Source organism: Molothrus aeneus, chromosome 14, assembly GCF_037042795.1.
Source record: "Molothrus aeneus isolate 106 chromosome 14, BPBGC_Maene_1.0, whole genome shotgun sequence".
Classification (NCBI taxonomy): domain Eukaryota; kingdom Metazoa; phylum Chordata; class Aves; order Passeriformes; family Icteridae; genus Molothrus; species Molothrus aeneus.
The window spans coordinates 8,208,807-8,230,388 of record NC_089659.1 but is presented as its reverse complement, the minus strand read 5'-3'; the positions used below and the strand labels follow the sequence as shown (position 1 = coordinate 8,230,388).

Below are 21,582 nucleotides of genomic sequence, written 5' to 3'. Positions count from 1 at the left end.
CTGTTCTTTACCTACTCTGGGCTGAGATAATTTTGTTCTCAGCATCACCAGTCCCAACTATCTGCTTGTGCATGGTCTTTCTTGTAAGTCTAATACCACAGAGACACCAATCCCTTTAGCTGTACTCATAATTTGTTGATAGATTTTTTTTTCTCTGTTGAGTAGGGGGTTAATAATTTCTCTATATCCTTCTTAGTACAAATATATGTAAAGAGCAGTTTTTATCTGGTAACTCTTGACAGTTCAATGCAGCAGTACCTTTTTTAGTATTTCTTTCCTATTCTTAGTGATTTGACCCATCTTCCTTTGTATTTTCTTCATGTGCTTAAGGTCAATAGAGACCTCATGATGTGGCCAAGATAAGCTTACTGCTATTTCTGTTCTACTCACAATTAGGATAAATGGCCCTCTGAATTATTTTCTAAAGCATTATTGCTTTTCTTAACTCCTCTCTTTAAATTTCCTTCCTGTGAAGTCTTACCTATTGATTGCTTAAATCTTTAGCTTTCATTACTTCTGTCTTTATTTAGCTGTTCTCTTTCCTTCCTCTTCAATGGACAAGCTGACATTTTGCAAATGCTTTTTTTTTTTTTTTTTTTTTTGTGGGCAAAATGCTGCCCATTTTCATGTTTTCAGTCAGTTGCTCTTCACTGGCAATCTTTGAAAAAAGCACAGCAACCCCAAACTACTCAACCAAGGCCTCATATTCTTGAGGCTAGGCCATATTCTGAAGAAATCACTACATCTGAAATACCAGCACCTGACAATGTACTGCTGTTCTAATGGAAAGGTTTTTTCACTTCACCAAAGATAAGCTCAGGAAAGAAGTCAGAGACCCAGACCCCAGACACTGCTAAAGGTGAGAGACTGAAATGCAGAGACAAGGTATAAAACTGCCTGGGATTGCTTCCAGCAGCAGTAGCTGTCCTGTTGTATGTGACTGAGGGAGTGGAAAGGACAGATCTGTCCCAGGTTGTTCATTGGCAGACCCCTAAGAGAAAATACTCTGTGCTTTGTGAGCAGTAATCCTGTGGTTTAGAAATAGAGTATCTTTTTGAACAGTCATCCTACAGCTTAGAAATAGAGGAAGAAGAAAACTGCCAAATATTGGTGTTAGTGCTGAACTGCTTGTTTTGAGAATTCAGGCTGTGAAGCAGGGTAATGCAGCATGTGTGTGTTGCAGGTATGTGTGTATTCAGTTCATGGGGCAGGAATTTGCAGGAACATTGTGCTGCAGGTTTAGATCAACAATAGGGGTTTTAATCAATCAGCAGTGACTGAAAACCCAGCATTTTGTAGAATACTTATTAAGCTCTAATAGTGGAAAGGAGTCCTTGAAGATTTTGGAAAAGCCTGGTGGGATCCCTTCCCTCCCCAAAAGAGAGTAATTTCTTCCACAGCAATGGCAGTGACATACAGCCTCCAGCTTTACAGACCAGGTATTGCTGCTGCTGTGTCTACATAGAAATCACTTTTGACTCAGCCAGTATTGATATCTAACTGGTCTTTTCAAGCTTATTTGTGGAACTAGGGTTTTATTTTCAATTAATCAGGCTCAGCAGTTTGGCCAGTGATGGTGCTGTCCTAATGCTGTCCTGTGGAGAAGGAAAGCCCTGAAATAATCAGGATGGGGAGAGCCATGTGCTGCATGCAGCTAATGTGAAATAAAATCTGTAGGAGACAGCTCTCAGGGGATGACCTGGCTCTGATTGCCTTGAAAATATCCCCTTAACCTGCTACTCCCTCCGGATCCCCTCAGACCTTTGCCTTTCAGACAGAGTTACATATTTGCAATACAACCTCTTCACAATGCTACAAACCAGGAACCAAATCCGCGCTCTGCTGCACAGGGCACACATGGCAGTAAAGAGTCTAAGCACTGAGACAAGTGGGGTCTGTGCTCTGTGCAAGACACTGGGCACACCTGGCTGCGGGCACTGTGTGTGACACGGGGCACACCTGGCTGCGGGCACCTGTGTGTGACAAGGGGCACACCTGGCTGAGGGCACTGTGTGTGACACTGGGCACACCTGGCTGCAGGCACCTGTGTGTGACACTGGGCACACCTGGCTGCGGGCACCTGTGTGTGACACGGGGCACACCTGGCTGCGGGCACTGTGTGTGACACTGGGCACACCTGGCTGCGGGCACCTGTGTGTGACATGGGGCACACCTGGCTGAGGGCACTGTGTGTGACACTGGGCACACCTGGCTGCGGGCACCTGTGTGTGACATGGGGCACACCTGGCTGCGGGCACCTGTGTGTGACAAGGGGCACACCTGGCTGCAGGCACCTGTGTGTGACACTGGGCACACCTGGCTGTGGGCACTGTGTGTGACACTGGGCACACCTGGCTGTGGGCACTGTGTGTGACATGGGGCACTCCTGGCTGGGGGCACCTGTGTGTGACACTGGGCACACCTGGCTGCGGGCACCTGTGTGTGACTCTGGGCACACCTGGCTGCAGGCACCTGTGTGTGACACTGGGCACACCTGGCTGGAGGCACCTGTGTGCGACACGGGGCACACCTGGCTGTGGGCACTGTGTGTGACACGGGGCACACCTGGCTGGGGGCACCTGCCCATGTCACACTGGAGCTGAGCTGGAGCCCCGCTCGGGTTTGTCCCTCCTCGGCCGACCTACCTATATCTGCTGCAATGGCACTTGAAAAACTCGTTTCTCGAGTTAAGGTCGCTGCCGATCGGGTCGGCGAACAGGACAGCGCTGACGGGCGTGCAGAGCTGTGCCCGGTCTTTGCCGCCTTCTCGGCCGGTGGCACTGAGGGGGCGAACCGCGGGAGGAGGAGGAGGAGGAGGAGGAGGAGGAAGAAGGGGGGCGGCCGGGCGAAATCAGCGGCAACAGGCGGGAGGGAGCCGGGCACGGGGAGCGCGCACCCGCCGAGGGAGCGGCGGCGAAGGGAGGCGGTGGGGAGCGGAGGGAGGCGGGCGCAGCCGTGCAGGAGGGAGGAGCGGGCGGCCGGGCGCAGCCAATTCGGGGGACTCGTCCATTTTTCGGCGTGAGTCAGGCACGTCGGTGGGGTGATGCTGCGGCGCCGGGCAAGGGCCGGGCCAGCCGCGGGGAGCGGCCCGCCCGCTCGGGCCCGGAGTCTCGGCCGTGCCGGCGCTGCCGCCGAGCGCAGCGGTGCTTCCTCCTTCCCGTCCCTCGCCGGGGCCGGCGCCATGGCCGGGGGCGCCAGGCCTGCCGCTCCCTGACACCCGCCCGCCCGCGGAGGTACCGCGCCCGCGGATGCGGGGGCAGCGTGGGGACAGCGGGGCGGGCTGAGGGGGCTGGAGACGGCGCTGGCCGCGGGTAAGGGCAGCTCAGATCCGGGAGGAAAGGGCGAGCGGTGGGCGGCAGAGCCGGGCGGGGACAGGAGGGTCCCGGGGTGCGGGTCTGGAGCTGGCAGGCTCCGTGCAGCTGCGGCCTCTGCTCCCCTCAGGCTGCTGCGTGCGGACTCTCCGGGCAGCGGAAGGGAAGGGAAGAAGTGCCCGTGCCCCGAGCGGAGCTGCCCGCTTCTCACGGAGCCTCGCAAGGAAGGGCTGTAGCGGCAGCGTTTCGTGCTTCGTCAGCCCGGCAGTGTTTTGGCTTTGATTCCGTCTTGCTCCTACCTGTTCCTGGAGAAGAGGTCCCCGCCATGTCTCGCTACAGCCTCCACAACCTCCTGGACTGGCTGTATGGCGGGGTGGACCCCAGCTTTGCCGGCAATGGAGGGCCGGAATGCGCCGCCTTTCTCTCCGGCCAGCAGCGCCTGCTGGAGAGTTTGGTCTTCCTCAGTGTGGGCACCGTGGAGATCCTCGTGTCCCTGTGGAAGCTGAGGCAGCAGCACGTCCAGGAGCTGGAGACTCTGCTGCAGCAGCCCCAGACTAAGCAGGAGAGCCTGGGCAAGAACGTGCTGCTGGTGCTGCTCTGCCTCATCTTTGGGCTGGAAGTGGGGTTCAAGTTCGCCACCAGGACTGTCATTTACCTCCTGAATCCCTGCCACGTGGTCACCATGATGCAGGTAAGGCTTGTACAGGGTCACCTGCAAGTTTGATTTGTGATGTACTTGCAAAACAGTATTTTCCCCCCCCCCCCATAGCTGGTTTGTGCACCAAAAGTGCCAAGCAAAAATACAAATGCCAAGAATGGTATAAATATTTTAAAACATAGGTTTTGGGTCAGTTGAATCAAAATCTATGAAAAAAACCCAAGTCAGATTAAAAGGTGAAATTGTAGCTATAACTAATGTCCAGATCTCTGGTTGAAAGTGTAGATGATTAAGGCTTTCTCATCACTTGCCTTCACCTGATCCTTACTTCAAGAATAGAAGGTGCTGTTCGCACTGACAGCAGTGCTAAAATTTGCACCAAATCTAATCAAAACAAGATTAAATGCAAAACCAGCTATGTAATTTACGTGCAGCTTTTTCAAGCAAGTGCCTTCTAGGGGTGTGATTCTATTTTGTGAAGGTGTTGGAGAAACAAATTACTCATTGTGCAGATACTGTTGGTTTACCTTTGTAATTTTAGAGGCTGAATAGTAAAGAAACAGGTGTTACCTGTTTCTCATATGTGGGGTGAACAAGCTGATGTGGCCTAACATGTGTGGATAATCCATTTGCTTTTATGACTTGGGGCATGGTTGTTGATGTGTAATAATGTGCAGTTTGTGTAGATTTCAAAATAATGGATACATAGACAAACTGTTACTGAACTGGGCTATCTAAAGCTTATAAGCTGTGTTTGTTAATATTTCTGTGCATGTACTTAACTATCAGTTTTGCTGAGCTTGTTACGGAGTGTTGGAGATGTCAAAAATATTATTATTTTGCTAATTTTATACCCTCAGCACTGAATAGCTTAAAAAATTCAAGGTCAAGAATTAAGCGAAGAATGTCAAAAAGGCTTTTATGAAAGTTGCCATGATAGCAGTGTCTGTCTAAGATCAATAACAGATGAAAATCAGATCAATGCTATTCTGGGTCTCCTATTGCAGTATGTGAGGTGATTTGGGTAGAATCAGATCTAGCCAGTCATTGGATTCACAGCTGGAGAGCAATACCTAAAAGGCAGGGAAATATCTTTTCTGGTTGTTCCAGCGGTTTGAGAGATAGGTTTTATTTCAAGGGCAGGGGGACAAGCTGATACAGCAATATTCAAGACCTTTACAGCAATTCATTTACAGCTCCAGAAAAAAGTAGTAGGTTATGTAAATTCCTAGGCTGTGATGCAGTGTTTGCTCAGTAATTTACAGCATAGGACACTTCCTTCCCGTGAAGTGATAAAGGATTGTTGTGAAATCAGTCAGTCAGTATTGGGGTGAAGGTATGCAAGGACTATGTAGAAATAATTAAAATAAATTAATATGGCCACATTTCCTTTCTAGGCAGTACTCAATGATAACTGGAAAATTTTCATATTAATTCTCTGGAAAAGAGGTGAGGATATATTAACAGTAGGATCTGGTGAGAGTTTAGTTGTCTTTATGTTATGATGTTAACACTAAGTATTCAGCTGAATGCTTCCACAGACCTGGGACAGCCAGTTTTGTTCACCTCTTTCAATGGTGCCTCCTGAAAGGGAGATGGAGTCTATTGAGAGTTAAGCTCTGTAGTCAGGCATTGCCATTTCTGAATCTCTTTTTGACTAATTGTGAAGTTTTAAAAATAATCCTAGCTAATTACTCACTAGAAATGGTGTTCCAGCATTTTGAAATTGAGAAGGTGAGCATATTGGCAAAATGTGGAAGTCATGCCCTTTCATCCTCAAAAAGTTGCATTAGAAATAGGCTTAGGCTTAATGTAGAGAAAGAAAATAATGGCAAAACCAATGGCTTTCAGCAGACCAAGAGAGTTAGAGCCGAAGATTGTCGATGACCTTCACCAGCAGACAAGTAATACATGGTTGGAAAACATTGTTTTCCTGGCCCGAATTTGCTGAGGGCAACAGATTTGTAAGATGAAATATATGAAAATATATTTGCCCTTCACTTCTCTTCTTGCAGTAGTGTGTACATAATCCTGTTGTGTCTAAATAATAGCATGAACAAAGTAGAAGGTGAAGAGATGAAATGTGCTACAACAATCAAGATCACTTCAAAGGGAAGCCAACAGTAGCTGTTGATAAAAGTCTCTTCTTTCACTCTATTTCTGTTTTCATTTTCTTCAGCTGAGACTGTTTCACCTCAGCAACAAATACTCTGGGCTCTGAGCCAACAATATTTGAAACTCAAAATTATGCTTCAGATTTTCCCTGGATAAAAGCAAAATTCTTGCTCTTAAAAGACCTAAGACTGAAATGAGATCAAAGTAAAATGGAAGTTAGGTGTGTGTGCATTTGGGCAGATAAAATTGTGTAATACAATGGCTACTGAGTTTTAGGAATGAGTCTGTTCTGACCAGGTGTCTGATTTTTGCCTATCATGCCAACCTGTGTTCAAGTCTTTTCATAAGTGGAAAGAACTACTTTAGATGTGTCATTGCAAGGATGAAGTGTTGATCAAGTGAATGTATTTAACTGCCTCAACAGGTCTCATGGCTAACCAGCTTCCCAGAATTTGTTGCCACCTCGTCATCTGCTTGAATTACTAGAAGCTGTGGCACTCATTTCCTGTTCTGGGTTTTGGCTTCTTGCTTAGCTTTTGGAGGAAGAAGGGTTTTTCTTCACCAATGTCACTCATGCAGCATCATTGAGAGAGAAATCCTTTAAGTCTTAAAAAATGATATCTATTTTGTAACACAGGTGAATGGAAACTGGTGTGGTTTCTCTGCCAGCTGTGGGGTGGGGATGGGGATTGTTTGTGCAGCATGGTGTTTAGTTAGTGTGTGATGCAGCAAGGAGAGAAGTCTGTGAAGGAATTCATAGTGAACTTTTTCTTTACAAAAGAAATGGTCTTAGTGAAAATTATTTGAATACCTCTGTTAGAAAACAAAAGCAAGCCACAAACCACTCTCCTTTTAGGACTGGCAATATGATTGGACCAGTGCTGCTGCAGACCTGACATAAAAGGGAAACATTAAATCCCCAGGCTGTTCAAAACCTTTGCCTTTCTATAGCAGGAAACAAAAATCAGCACATGTTTAAGGAGCCAGGTGTTATATTTTCAAGACATTATTCCTTTCTAATATTTTAGGGGACATCATTGTGGTATTGAAATTGGCTGTGTGAAGGAAATGTTTATAGTTTCTGTTGAGCAGTGTGAGAGAGAAGATTTCCTCGAGAGCCAAATACAGCACTATTGATTTCTTTACAAGCTTTGTGAAGGAGACCTTGAGCAGCAGCCAGGTCTTGTGCTTGTTGAGAAGTATGCACACAAGTGTTGTGTCCCTGTCTATGAGCATTGCTTTAGTGAAGTGAAAGGAAAATTTCACTCTTTGCAATGTCAAACCAAATGATTTCTAACCAATTTTCTTTATCTGTACTGTATTCTTTAAACTATATTTTTTTTTTACTTGTACTAGTTTGAAAGTAAACCAGTGACAGATACCAAGTCAGAGCTACAATTTAATAGGAAGATTAAAATAAATGCAATAGTACAAAAACAGTGACAGAGTCAGGATACAGCCTACACCCTGTGGGTCAGGGTCTTGGTAGCAGTGCAATTAAGGTGGCTACAGTGCTCCTGCAGTGACAGCTGTGGTTCTGTTGAAGTAGTGATGCTGTAGAAGGGTGTGGTTTTCCTCTGAAGGTCCAGTGGTGGTGTAGATGGGTCTGGTCTTCCTGAGGGAATCCAGTGGGAAAAGGCTGCTCTGGTGTTCCAAATCCCACGTTATATCCAGGTAGGAATGCTTGGCTCCTCCCCCAGGTGGAGCGTCTCACACTGGGATGATGTAACTGTATCAGTCATTCAGTGAGACCCAATGCCCATTAATAAATGTCCCCCTGGAGAGAGGATGAGTAGTGAAGGAGATGAAGAACCCTGCCCCACCTGGTTTTAACAGCTGGGAATAGAATTCATACTTTTGGTTACATCTGACATTGTAACCTAAGATGTTACTTTTCAGCCAAACCCTTGTGTTCGTGTAGCAGTTCTTCGTTTCACATTTAGTGAAGGAGCAGTTAGAATTCATATCAAGAACTTGTTCTACATCATTTGTTCCTGTACTCCCAGTTTGTAATTTGACACACAGAATTTGCAACCTGCTATTCACAATCAAGGTAACTTAATGCAAATGAGTAAACACAGGTGTCTCTTGATGTCCTGAAGACACCCAGCTGGAGTTAACAGCCAATTAAAATTAGGTGTACGCAGGAGCCAGGGCTAAACTTAGTCTATATTGCAAAAGAGAAACTTGTAAGCAAAAAAAGAAAAAAGTAAGGAAAAAGCCATCTAAAGCAGAGGTTGTAGGTAACACTGGTAGGGTGAAGTAAGCTTAAAAGGTCCTTTCCAACATTAATGATTATGTGATTATTATAATCTTTTTCTTTTTAAAAGGATCTTCAGTATTAAACACTGCAGGTTATGACTGACCAGTCTGTAGAAATTAAAACAGCATGTGTATAATTTTATTGAAACCTTAAGGAAGTGGCAGAAACATGACTGTAGTCTAATTCTAAAATGATAGGTACAGCCACTTGTTCTTGTAAACTGCTGTGGATTTTGAAATTGACTTTAGTATGTCTAGGCCGTCTTCCAGAATGGTTCTTTAATACCACTCTTAAAATAAATTTTGTAATTATATTTTATTCTAGAAACAGTTTTGCAAAAATAATTTCTCAGTGGTAAATTTCAGCTGGTCAGTTATTGTAATTCTCTTCCAGTTCTTCACTGAATTATTCCACTTCAGCCAGTTAAGGACTGACATTTGTTTGGAATAAAGAAAAGTGTGTTTGTGGGAAACATCTGTTTTGCTGGGTTATTACTTTGGTGATTTTTTTAGGCCAAGAAAAGTAAATGTAACAGGGAAGCAATAGGTGGAAAGAAGGATAGGTTTCACCTGGTGATTTTGGTCTGATGTTTGCATAAATAAAGTGAGTGCTAAGTGCATCTGCAGCTCAGTGAATACTAAATTATGTGTTCATTATTTCCAGTTCTGGCTTCTTTAGAGACCTGGATCCTTTCTGTCCTCTGCAAAAGAGGTTACTGTTTTTTGAAACAATGGCTGTTTTCAGAAATTACATAATAAACATAGCTTGACTGAATTCTGCATCATTTTGGAATATGTATCGTTATGGAATATATCTACGTAATTACTTACTCCTTTTTTTTTCCTTTTAATTTGTATACATTCCTATATCCTTTGTAATGTTTGGAAGAATCAGTTCAGTTGTATATTTTTTTATATTCTGGCTCTTCAAAACCTTGAATTAAAGGGACACAATTTCTTATGAAAATATGCATTTTTCAAAGTGCAAGTCTATGAACACAGACTTTCTTTTGAACATAAGTCTTGCTTTTTACAGCTTCCTTACAGGGGATGGCTAGAGAGGAAATTCATGCTGGTGTGTGGTGAAAAAGGGCAGATGAAGAAGAATTAGAGCACTAACAGCACCAGTGTTTCTTGGTGGCAAAGCTCATTTCTTGCAAAGGAGTGCATTTTCCTTCCAGGAAGATGAGAGCAACCTCAGGGACACAGACAGGGAGTGACAGCTCAGGGAGAATCCGTCAGCTCCTGTATCCCCAGTCTGCAGTGTTCCAGAACCATTGGTCTGGCCTTCAGAGCACCAGGACATGCTTGGATAGCTTAATCTGCCCCTGGTTCCCAGAGCTGGCAGGTTTTTTATTAATTGTTACTTTTGTCCTGATTTCTTTTATTTATCTTATTTTTAAGCAATGATTTTATTGTGTTTAGAAAACACAATCAACTGGAGTTTAGAGGCTTTTACTGATACTGCAATTATTATAATAATTAGATATAGGAAAAGCTTTTCTGTGATAGTTTTAACACTGTTTATACTTTGTTTCACCATTGTGTTTACTTTTAGTGAATCCCAGCCTATAGCAGAGAAATGGGGAAACATTCGTATGAGGCAAGGCAGGGTTTCTTAGTCAGAAATTTTTTGTTTAGTACTAAGAGGATAGCAAATGTGTCCTAAGGCTGTGATTCAGTTTTCTTTGTTTGAAGTGATTATGGACCAACCTTTTTAATTTAAACAAGATTTGGCCAGTGATGCTTTATCCTAAGCTTTAGTCCAGGTGCACAGGAACATGTCATGGTGCTGGTCAGTGTTCTAGCTCAGGAATTGGAGTCTAAAGCTCTTAGTTAAGCCTTGGTTTTGAAGTTGCTAGAATTTGGAAATACTGATGTGCTTCAGGCTGTAATGCATTCTTAGATAATTCTTTCCTTTGTTCTGAATATTCTTAGGAGAAAAGAACATAAAAAGTGGGGAGTTGACAACAGGTATCTTGCTCTCTGAGCAGGAGTAGGAACTGCATGATCGGAAACCGGGGATGAAAAAGCTTAGCTTTCTCTGACCCCAAATATTTACACTGAGTGTTATCATCTAAAGGCCACTGGATGAATGATTAGGTAACCAGATATTGGTTTGTTTTGATGAGATCATCACAGATTTAAAGCAAATATCATTCAAAGTGTGACATGTGTAGTTTGAACAAGATATTGGGGAGATAAAGGCCTCTTTTTGTTTCTTTTTTCTTCTTTTGTTTAGATTTTTTTTCCAGAACAGAGCTTTCAGTGTACTATCCAGGGTTATGATGTATTGCTTTTGGCTGCAATATATTTTTAGGCTGGATTGTTTATCCTATTTGACAGTTTCACACACCATGTAGGTTGTTTGTTGGTAACTTAAACTGATGTTTCAGGAGTAGCTGCCTGAAACAGGCAAAAAAGAAATCTTACATCTAGTAGGATTTCAGTGGAGTGGTGAATGAAAACAGCAGCAGTAACCACACTGGACACCTTATAAATCTGAGCACCCATTGGCCTGACCACAGCATCCCAGAAAACATATTTCCTGTCAAACCACCACACTAATGCACTCATAGAAGGACCTGAGTCATGTGTTAATAATTAATCATGACTATAAGAAGTCTAGAAATCTTTCACCTGAGCCTCTAAAAGGGAAGAAGGTGAATATGGGTTTGCTGATTAAACTAAGGCACTAACCTAGAATGTCCCAATGGACATGGGTCATGTACAATATATTAGATTGTAGAGGGTGGAAGCTGTTCAGCTTGCTACACATCTTCCATCCCTGGGTAGAACTGGGAAGCTGGGGATGGAACCTGGGACAGGCAGCTCGTTGTGTTCCACAGTCTGCTTTATGTAACACACAAACTACTTTTATTGTAGTATTTCTTAATGCTCTGTCAGCAGTCTTGCTTTGAATCATGAGTATCCTTAGCACTAGATTAACATAGGACACATTAATCCCTGAACCTGTCTGACAGCTGCACTGAGGCAGCAGTGGTTTTTATGCTAAAATATTAAATACATTCAATGTGCTCCTATTTAGCAATTAGAATGCAACATCTTTTGGTATCTTTTCCTTTTTTTTCCAGATTTAGCAGTCTGAGCTTGTCAAACCATAGATGTTATTTTTATTTTTTTGTTTATTATTTTTCAATCTAGCAGTACAGTTAAATGTAAAATAGGAAACCAGCTATGTTTGATGGTTTGTACACTTTTTCCCACTTCTTTAAACTGGTGCACTTACCTATTGCTGAAGCCCAGATATGCAAACTGTAAAATAAGTTTCTTGAATAAAACTATTTCTATATTAATCTAGAAAAAAAAAAAAGAATCAAGCCCACTAATATCTCCAAATTAATGAGATTATTGCAGCACATATAATGCTTGACATGCCAGAAATGATTTGCAGCCCAGTCCTGCACTAGTTCAGACCAGCCATGAGTTCAGTGTCCCTAAGCTCCTGTCTCAAGGAAGGAATAGTTGATTGGTGCTGTGCTGGACACTGGAGTCCCCAGATCTCCAGCCCTGCTGATCCATCGTGTGTGGTGGTGTGACCTTTGTCTCTGGACTGCAAGGCAGGGCTGGCCATGCAGTTCTTCATGCTAGAAACATTTCCCAAGGGGATGGACAATTGTAATTATGGTATTGCAAAGTATAGTGACAGAATTTCTGAATTTTCATTTTCATCTGGGTCCTCAAGGTTGAACTGAACTGTGGATTGACCAGAGTTAGGAGATTCTCTGCAATTTACTGCCTGAGAACAGTTGTAGAATCTTCTGGTCCTGTGCTTCTGCTTCTTCAGCCATCCTGTCTCTCAGTATTGGCCCCATCTAGGACCTCTTATCTTTGCATTTCCTGAGTGCCACACATGATTTTGTACTTCCTCCTTCTCTTGCACCCATTAGCCTCAGTCTTTTACAGATATTAATCTCTGTGTAGAAGATGTTTTGTAACTTTTTTTTTTGAGCGTGGGAAGGGAAAGGCAGTGGTCAGAACTATGCTCATAATCCAGCCTATCAGACAATGTATATTTTGTAGTTAATTTTTCCCATCCAAAATAGCTAATTTTGTCTATTTTGGGCTAATTCTTTTGTTGTTCTTTCATTTGTAAGGTGAAAATATAACAGGTGACAGAAGAAGGGGGGACACTGAATTGTTTCCTAGTGTTTCTTCTAAATTGAAAGTTGAGTTACCCTGCCTCGGGCAAGGAGAACTTTGTTGTGCTTTACCATACACACTGCCTGTGTCTGCTGGAGCTCTGCAGTGCCAGCTGGGCTGGGGACTCTGAGCCCCAGTGCCTCAAAACTCAGGAGTTCTGCAGGAGAACAGAGGCTGGGAGCTGTGCACAGCCCTGCTGCTGGTTTAACTCAGCATTCTTTGGGTTGTGGAACAGAACTGTTCTCTTCTGCAAGGCAAAGGATTGGATTTCCAATATGACACTGCAAAGTAGTAGGATTATGGGATCAGTGTGGGAACACTTGTGTTGGAGCTTATGAGCTTGTCTGCTGTGAACTGTGTATTTAAGACTGCTGATACTCTGAGCTGAGTAATGACACTTTTGGTACACGTTTGAAAAATCACATGCAAGTGTGTCCTGTAACATTTTCCTTTAAGAAGTTGAGATTTGTTTATCCTGGCAAGTATCTACATATGTGGAGAGAAAGTGTTGATATTAAGCTGCTAAAGCTGAAGCATTTGAAAATCTCTTCCATGATCCTAAAAACTTTTAGCATAAAAATTCTGGTTATCATTTCTCTGCTGTCATGAAAAATGGAAGTCAAGCTTATTTTCTTCAAGATCCCTTTAAAAGAGGGATTTGCATGCTTAAAAGAGTTAAATATTTGATTTTCCCCTCATCAGGGTCTGAAACTGTTTCTTTCAGTAGAGTTGAAATAAAAATAATCAGCTGTGAATCGTGTTCTCTTCTTTGCCTGTCTCCATGGAAGTGATTTAAATTGGTATGTCCATCTCAGTCCTTGTAACACTGCCATCTTTTTTAAATGTGAGCTGTTTTAGTGCTCAGTGCTAGGACTCAGGCAGTACTCAGACTCAGATTGTAGCTTCTGCTCTACCATGTAGTAGTTGGAGTACTCTGCAGGGTCTAATGTCATTGAGACATATTTATAGCTTGTTTATTTTGTGCATACAGAGAAAAAGATCAATTTATAGGGTTGGGGGGGGATTGTTTGGTGGGTGTTGTGTTTTTTTGGTGTTTTTTTGTTTTTTTAAGATGTAGGAGATAAGATAAAAAGAAATTGAATTCTCCCTTGGAAGAGCAGAATTTGTTTCATGGAAGTGTTAACCATGCTACAACAGTAACATATATCTCCTGTCATATTTCTGAATTTAAGGAAACGATAAAATAATCAAATTTAAAACTCCAGATGAACTGGTGAGTCTCTGGATATCATATCTCTTTTTGCTAACATACAACATGAAGAGTTTAAGAAGTTTGACTCTGCATGCAGGTCACATGTGAGAAAATACTTATCACAGAAGAGCTGTACAAGATATTTATGGTCTCCAAAGAAGGGAAAATATAGTCCACAATTCAAGGAACTTTAGTTAGTAAACAAAGTTTATTCCAAAATATGCAACAATGGAATAATGAAGCATAATAAGAGTCAGACACTTTTCCCACAAGCTGTATTGGTCTTGCATGCAAGGTGATATACAGAGCTCTCATAAGATTTTTCTGACATGTACTTTTTTCTTCTTTGTTTCCCTTAGCACAGGAAAACATCCATTAGTGATTCTAATCATGCACCTGTTATGTTCTCTTCCTCCTTAACCTGCCCTAGTGAGTTGGAATAGCTTGCTTTTTAAATGCAAGACTTCAGAGAAACTGATTGGATTTTAACAGTGTTCACTGAGAAAATGTCTTGAGGTAGATTCCATTAAATTCAATTGCTGCCTCTCTTACTCTGCCTTTGTTAAGAGTGCTGTATGACTTGGGAAAAACAATTTGAGTGTGTGTTGTGTTCTAAGCTGTTGTTGAAACTTGAATGGAACATACCAGCTGTCTGTCTATTAGGAACTTGACCTGGAAATAGAATATTTGGAATGCGTACATTGATTTGTATAGTAATGACAGGAAGCCCCTTGTGTGTGAAAGGGCTCAGTAGGATGATCCAGATTTGAACACCTCTATTGCTGTAAGTACATGGTCTGGTAGTGATTAATTTCAGTACCCATTGGAGGCCTCTTCCTAACCCTGCAACGCTTGAAAGAAACACATTTGGTGAATTGTCCAATCTGACATCACAAAGCAGACATACTCTCCAAATGTTCTCACTCAGTTCAGTGATAATTTGTTTTGTTGGTTGTCAGTGAAATAAGGTATTGTGAGTTTATTTTAGGAACAGCAGTAAAAACTGAGATCCATATTTTGCTGAAATACTGAACAGTAAACCAGAGTTTCTTCTTTGCAGTAGTGGGCAAAAAAAAAAAGAAGAATTTTTATTACTGAATATTTATGTAGTAATCTCATATCTAGAGCAAGACTTGTTAATATGAAGTTACTGTCTGAGGTTTTGGCACTGGTGAAGGGAAGGACAATGGTGATGTTGTAAATGCTGATATTTAGCACAGCAAGGACCTCACCATGATTGAGGCAGCTGCTGTAGAATGAGATTGGTGTTTCAGTAATCTGGTTCATGAGAGACCTTTTATAATGCCAATAATAACTGGTTAGAATTTGACTGGTTTCATAGGCACTGGCAGAAGCTGAACTCTCAGTGCTGCTCATACTGTTTAAATCTTTTTATATGTGGGTAGTGGGAAACCTTTTGATTTGTTAAAGACTTTATATCTTTTCCAGCTCTGCTGTAAAACATGTCTTCTGGCAAGAAATTATTTGTGACATACAGAACTTAGTAGGAAAGATTTAGAAAATGGAGTCTAAAAGAGGTCACTGCCATTAATTTAAATTTGTTTCTAATGTTTCAGATTTTTCTTCTTGCCTGTCCCCCATGTCGGACTGCAATGATTCTCTTCAGGTATTACCTCTTCCTTATTGTATTTCTGTCCACTTGTACAATGTGTTTTAGAAGTTAATTTATAAAATACTAAGGGAAATATCAAGTTGGAAAGGCATATTGGCTGGATTGATAAATGACACTTTGAAAAGGGTCAGGGCTTAAATTAGGGTGTTGGGTTCCTTATCCTTGCTTCACGTGTGTTGGTGGGATTGGCCTTGCTGATGAACAGGAATTAGCTCAGTAACAGTGGATTAATGCAGATTAATGTATGAACTACTATAATTTGTGTCATGGGCCTTGAATCTTTTTACCATCCTCAGTAGAAATTGTAACTGGGCCTTGCTGGAAGCCGTGCGGGCAGTCTGGGTCTGGTTTCAGAATTGTGGATACAGAAAGTTAAATAGGCAAAGCAAATTCTCTCTGGCTTGGTTGGGTATTTCTCAGATCTGTGAATTCTTTTCTAAAAGCCTGCATATTGTTATGAACTTCTGCAGCAGCAGAGCCCAGGCTGCAGCTGAGGGTGCAGCCCATGTGTTGAGGGGAGGGTCAGGGATTTCCTGGCACTGTACTTGGCACTGGCTGTAGCTGCCATTGTGGCATTAAACTCTGCTCTTCCTTGTCTTAGTCTAGGCAAAAATGGTGCTGGGGGAATGCCTTAGACAGTCCTCCTGCAGCTTTTCCCTGCTGTTCCTTATTTCTGCAGGGATTATGCTGAACAAAGACTCTGTATTAGCATCTCTGTCTTGGAGAGTATGAAAAGTATGTCTGCTGTCCAGGAAGTCTTTGCTAAAGACCAGTTGTAAAGCAGAGGCCACAATATTTGTTGTTTTTCAGAATGGGTATATCTATTTTCTAACACCCTGACAACATTTAAATTGCATTTGAAAATCTGTTTTAAAATTGTAGTACCTTTTCCTCCCTCAAGTTACTTTTAAATTCCTAAGAGTTTGAAAGACAGTGGTGGGAGACAGTTTATTCTTTGGTTTGTGTCTGATGTGATATAGACTGAACAGTTCTGATACCAATTTTCTGTTCCTGTGATCCAACAGTACTTCAGAAAAAAGATGGCTGAAAGCTATACAAATTATGGAGTATAATGCTACTTTCCTGCATTATGCTTTGCTTCGGACTTGCTGTTGCATTTTGATAAATGTAATTATTTTATTTAAGGGACTTCTTTCAAATTCTTAAAGCTTCTTTGAAGCTGTGCATGCACAGCATTAAAGAGGAGTAAAACCCTTTATCAGAGATGCTATATTAAGCTCTGGAAGACAAATGAACAGCAGAATTCCAACTATTTAGCAGCTTGCATCATGAACAGGATTATGGGCAGCCCAGGCTTTCTAGGAATCCAAAGCTCATTATAGAAAGCAGTCCTACTTTAGGAAATTCTTGAAGTGTGTATTTAAAGATAGGGTTTTGTCCAGTTTTATTGCATTTAACAGTGACTTAATTAAAATTCAAGACTAAATAATTTTAAGTGTCTTGATGTCTTTTATTGAAGAGATACTACATAAAAGACATGAGAATATTCTTATTCCATTTTATTTCCATGTGTGAAAATAATATCTCATCTCTTTTCTAAGGCTGCAGATGCATATGCTGAATGGGGCCCTCTTAGCATTGCTGTTTCCTGTTGTTAATACACGCCTGGTGAGTGTACTGTGGGTTTCCTTCTCCTTTTTATTTCTTTCTAAAAGATTATCTTTGGAGAGATGTCAGATATTTGCTTTGCTTGGCCTTTTAAAGTTCAATTTACCAGGCTGTAGACTCCTGGTGACTACAGTGGAGCCAAAATAGCAATCTTGGATTTTGGGATGTTTATAACTTGGTATGAGCAGACAGCACTGCTGTATTGAGTGTTAGCTCCATTCTAGCCACTAATGGAGGGAAAACTTGATGGCTTTGAAAGAGGCTTTCCCAGGTTAGCCTTGTGGCCTGTGGTCAAAATTCAGTTTCAGACATTTCAAACTCTGTAAATGTAAGATTCCTCAGGCCTGGAAAATGCCAAATGTTGTTGTTGGCTGTCATTCCCTCTCCCCCAAGATTAGGCACAGCAGATTTTTTTTTTTTTCCCCACACAATCTGCTGTAAACCTTCAGTCTCCTGGACAAAAAAAAATTAGCCTGCTGATGTTCCTAGTGAGATTCTTAAACCCATTGAGATTTAAAGGTAAAAAAAAAGCTATTTTGAGTGTGAGTTGAATGAAGTAGTTTTGAGGATTATTTTAAGAGCTGTTTTCCATACATATGTAGAGGGGGTGTATATGTATATATGACTAGATGCTTTTAATTTTTTTCATAAGATTTATCTGCAAAAATTTGTTGTTGCAGCTATTTTAATGTCTGTTTTAAGACAGATATGAGTACTTTATATTTAAGCAAACTACATCCATAATAGAGGGTGAATTATTATTAACAAAATAGTTGTGGGCTTCAGACTCCATTTCAGATTTTGTTGGTGGATCTCCACTTGCAAGTCTTGACTGTCTAAATAAGATGAAGTATAAACTTATGTGTGGTTTGCAAATACATTTTATTAAAACTTGGTACCGTTGAAGAGGCAACAAATTAATAAAACAAATGTTCTTTTCCTGATAAGGAAAACTCTTATTTTATATTTAAAGCCATCTAGTTTTTAAGTATATATAATCTTAGGCATGACAAAATTGGTCTGGGTAACCTTTGAAAGAAAAAATGTTGAAGTATTTAATAAATTATCAGCTTGTATTTTCTCTGCCATTATCACAGATCTCATTAGGGCAGTGGTGATTAAACAAGAAAGATACAGACTACTTATAAAATTGTTCCTGTAATTTGGAGCAGAGTAGCCAAAAGATACTGTCCAAAAGTAAATATTTTTGGAATAATTACAACTTAAGATATTTTTGGCCTAAGAGCTGCTTGCCAGGCTTTTCACTTTTCCATGTTTCTTCTGGCACAGGATATGTGGGTGATGTTGTACAGCACTGCCTTGATCCAGACTCTCTCATGGCAGACACACATTCTGTTCCACAACTCTCACTGTGGTTTTAACACCAACATTGTCCCAAAACAGGAAAAGTCTCCTAAAACCTAGTAGGAATTAAAAAATAAAAAACCTCAATTTTTTTTCTAAGCTGGCTGCTCTGGTTTTTTAATACCTAAGTGAAAAACTTTTGATTCAGTCATTCAGAATGAGAGACAATCATTGCTATAGCAGATGATGGATGTTTTAGCCAGTATGAGGATTTGGGTTCTAAGTGTTAATTTGTTCAAAGTAATTTCCAGAACACCTCTTACATTTTGTGGCAGAGTCTGTTAGGGTCATGTGTTTTTGCTAGCAATTACATTACTTAATGAAATGCAAATGTCTTTTTGTAAATATGCTTCATTGTTAAGTTATCCTGAAGTGGGAGCTTCTGGCATAATTTCATGTTTTCCATTTTCTTATAATGATGTATCTCTTAATTTTTGTTGTTGTTTTTTTAGAACCTCAGTAATTTCAAAATTCTTTTAAAATAGTAGTGTATTGCCAGTGAAAATGGAGAGTTGACATATTCACTGAAACTACAGTAGAAAGTTTCTACCTTCTGTTATTTTAATCTTTCAGTCAGACTCTGCTAAACAATGCAGTTAAAAATCTAACAGGCACCTGGGATGGTGTTCAAAAAATGTAGCCTGAAAGGTGAGGTCAGTCTATTCTGTTCTTTCCAAGAAAATATTTTCCTGCCTTGGCATGAGGTTGAGGTGCCAACAGTTAACAGACTTAAGCAACAGATGCACCCACTTGTATTTGTTTGGCACCCAAATATTGCAGTTATTTGCTACATTATTTGCCATGTGCTGATGAAATTAAACTCTGTGCTTTGGGATAGACATTGGATAAAAAGATAAAACTGTTTCTTGTCCAGTCAGTGCTTTTGTGAGTTCTTCTTACCCTTTCAGAGACAAAGGAGAAGAAGATGCTGAGGGAATTGGCTTGTTAAGCTCTCAAAAGGGATCCAGCAAGGTATAAGAGGATATACAGGAGTAGAAAGATTTCTTTTTACTCTGTATTTATATTCTGTGGCACACAGTGTAGGTCCTGATAACCTGGCTGTGCATGTAAATTCATTTAACTGTCACAAAGACTCCAACTGTTTGGAAAGTAACTGGGTTTGCTGGAGCTTTCATGTTGCATTAATCAAATTTAAAAGAAAAATCTTTCCATTGGTTTAAAAGTGGGGATTTTTTGCAAGTTGATGTCCTGAAAATGTTCATATAGATAAAGTAAAAAACAGGACATGTCCCAAAAGTGTTGGATACATGGGTATCAGCTCACATGGCTGAGATGGTGCAGTTTTAATGTTTCCAGAAGCTGCTGTATTCTATTATTAGAACTATTTGGCCTGAGAGATCCACATTCTAAACCTGTGTTAGGAGTAGAATCATACTCTGAGCAGGACTTTGAGTGCATTCCTTGTATGCTCCAATCACTGGCTGCTGTATTGTTGCTGATTGTTAGAGAAATAATTCACTGCACTCAATAGTTGGTCTGTAATGGCTGTGCCTGCACAGCAGAATGGAATAGGTTTGGTAGCACATTCTCATCTCTAAACTGGCCTAATCTAACTGGCACAGGGAAAACAACAGCAGCAGTGGGAGGCTGTTCAGAGATGGTGGCTGGTGGGTGATAAAGCCAAGGTTTGTGTATATTTGGTCACGTGCACATGCTGTGTGCATTAAAATGGGATGAGTGTGTCATTTACTGATAATGTCTAAGAAGGTGGCTGGTACAGTACACTTTGTTTATTAGGCTGTTCTAGGTGTCCTACAGGAAGGACCAGAATCTGAGAGTTGAGTCCCTTCTATTCCTTTTCAGGCACACTCTGCAGTCTTTGTGGAGAATGATGGAGGAGGTGCTCTTGCACAGTGCAGTGCTTGAGCCAGGGTATAAATAATTAACAGAGAGTGGAGTGCTACTGTCAGAAACCAGAGCAAAGTGTGAACCTGTGAGCCTACTGAAAACCAACTGCTGTGTCTGAGTGTTTAATCTAAATTAGTATTATGTCCATACTCTCTTGGGGTGAACTCAAAATATCTGACTTCTGAGCTCCACTCTACTGCTGCCTTGAAGAGATTTTTCTAAAGCTGAGTTCAGTGCATGGAAAGATCTCATTGTTCCCTTTGGAACAATATTAGCTACTATTAATTTAATACTACTACTATTTGGGTAGTAGCTAGTTTAAGTTAGAACATGAAGTCTTACTTGTTTTCACAAAGAGATTCTTGAAATCCTTGATTGATGGGCGATCCCTTGTGCCTTGTCTTCATTTCCAGTTTCTCCTCACATGTGAGAGGTGCTTATGCTGAGTGAGTCTTTTATTGATAAAACTGTTTATAGACAAGGCACGAGATGCAGGTGAGTTAGTTGCTCAGTACAGCTTGCTTTTTGTGTTTGTTGCAGCCTGGCTGTACAACTTGAGTGCTTGGTTGTGCAGCAGCTCTGCAGCTCTACAGCAGGAAATGCACTTGCAGAATCAGCCAGGCTTCAGAACAAGCTGTCTTTTACAGTGGGAAAAAGATGTTTTGTTTTAGACACAAAAAAATACTGTCAATACTACTGCAGCATAACAACTGTTACTCTGTTCTCAGGAGTGTCCCAGCACAGTGTTTGTGTAACAGATCCTCACAGCTTCACGGCTGTGGAAGCCCTTTTGACACCACAGATAAATGGAGAATGCTCCTTGGCAGGAGTGAGTGCCACATGTTGTGGTGCTTATATCAGGAGCAATTGTTTCTGAAGTGGGAGAGGTACAGTTTTTCTCCGGTTAGAATCACTGCTTTAGCCTCATCTCAAATAATTTTAATTCCCTCAATTTGCTCTCTGTCTTGTTCAATGAAGGATAGTAGGAAAGGTTCAGATTTAGGAAACCTCACAATTTTCATGAAGTTCTTGCTTTTGCATAGTTACCCTGTTTGTGTTTTGGTACAGAATACCTGGAATGAAATAACCCAACAGATTGTATGGGAGAGTTGGTTTAGCTTAGTCCCTACAGGAGCTGGCCGACCACCTTGGAGGTTGTTGGCAGGACACACACAGTGTCCAGTGGGTGAATGCCAGGACTAGCAAAATCCAGTTGTTGGTTTTAGAATCTTCTATGTTCAAAATAGGATATAAGAATTGTAGTTGAATTTAAAAGATTACTGTGTTATTTACCAACTGTTTGACTACTGGTTAGGAAGAAAATCAAACTCTCTTTCAACCTCTCTTCTGTTGATGTAGAAAT

General features: G+C 41.3%; 1 protein-coding gene across 1 annotated transcript in view; it reads left to right on the top strand.

Annotated features, from left to right (window-relative positions):
• Positions 1-3,217: 3,217 nt before the first annotated feature.
• TMEM164 (transmembrane protein 164) overlaps positions 3,218-21,582 on the top strand; it is a 34,536-nt gene continuing 16,171 nt past the window's right edge. Inside the window, exons 1-4 of the mRNA XM_066559603.1 lie at positions 3,218-3,311; positions 3,442-4,002; positions 15,301-15,350; positions 16,919-16,985. Of these exons, the coding sequence (XP_066415700.1) occupies positions 3,637-4,002; positions 15,301-15,350; positions 16,919-16,985 (483 nt within the window). The 5' untranslated portion in view covers positions 3,218-3,311; positions 3,442-3,636. The remainder of the gene's footprint in view (positions 3,312-3,441; positions 4,003-15,300; positions 15,351-16,918; positions 16,986-21,582) is intronic.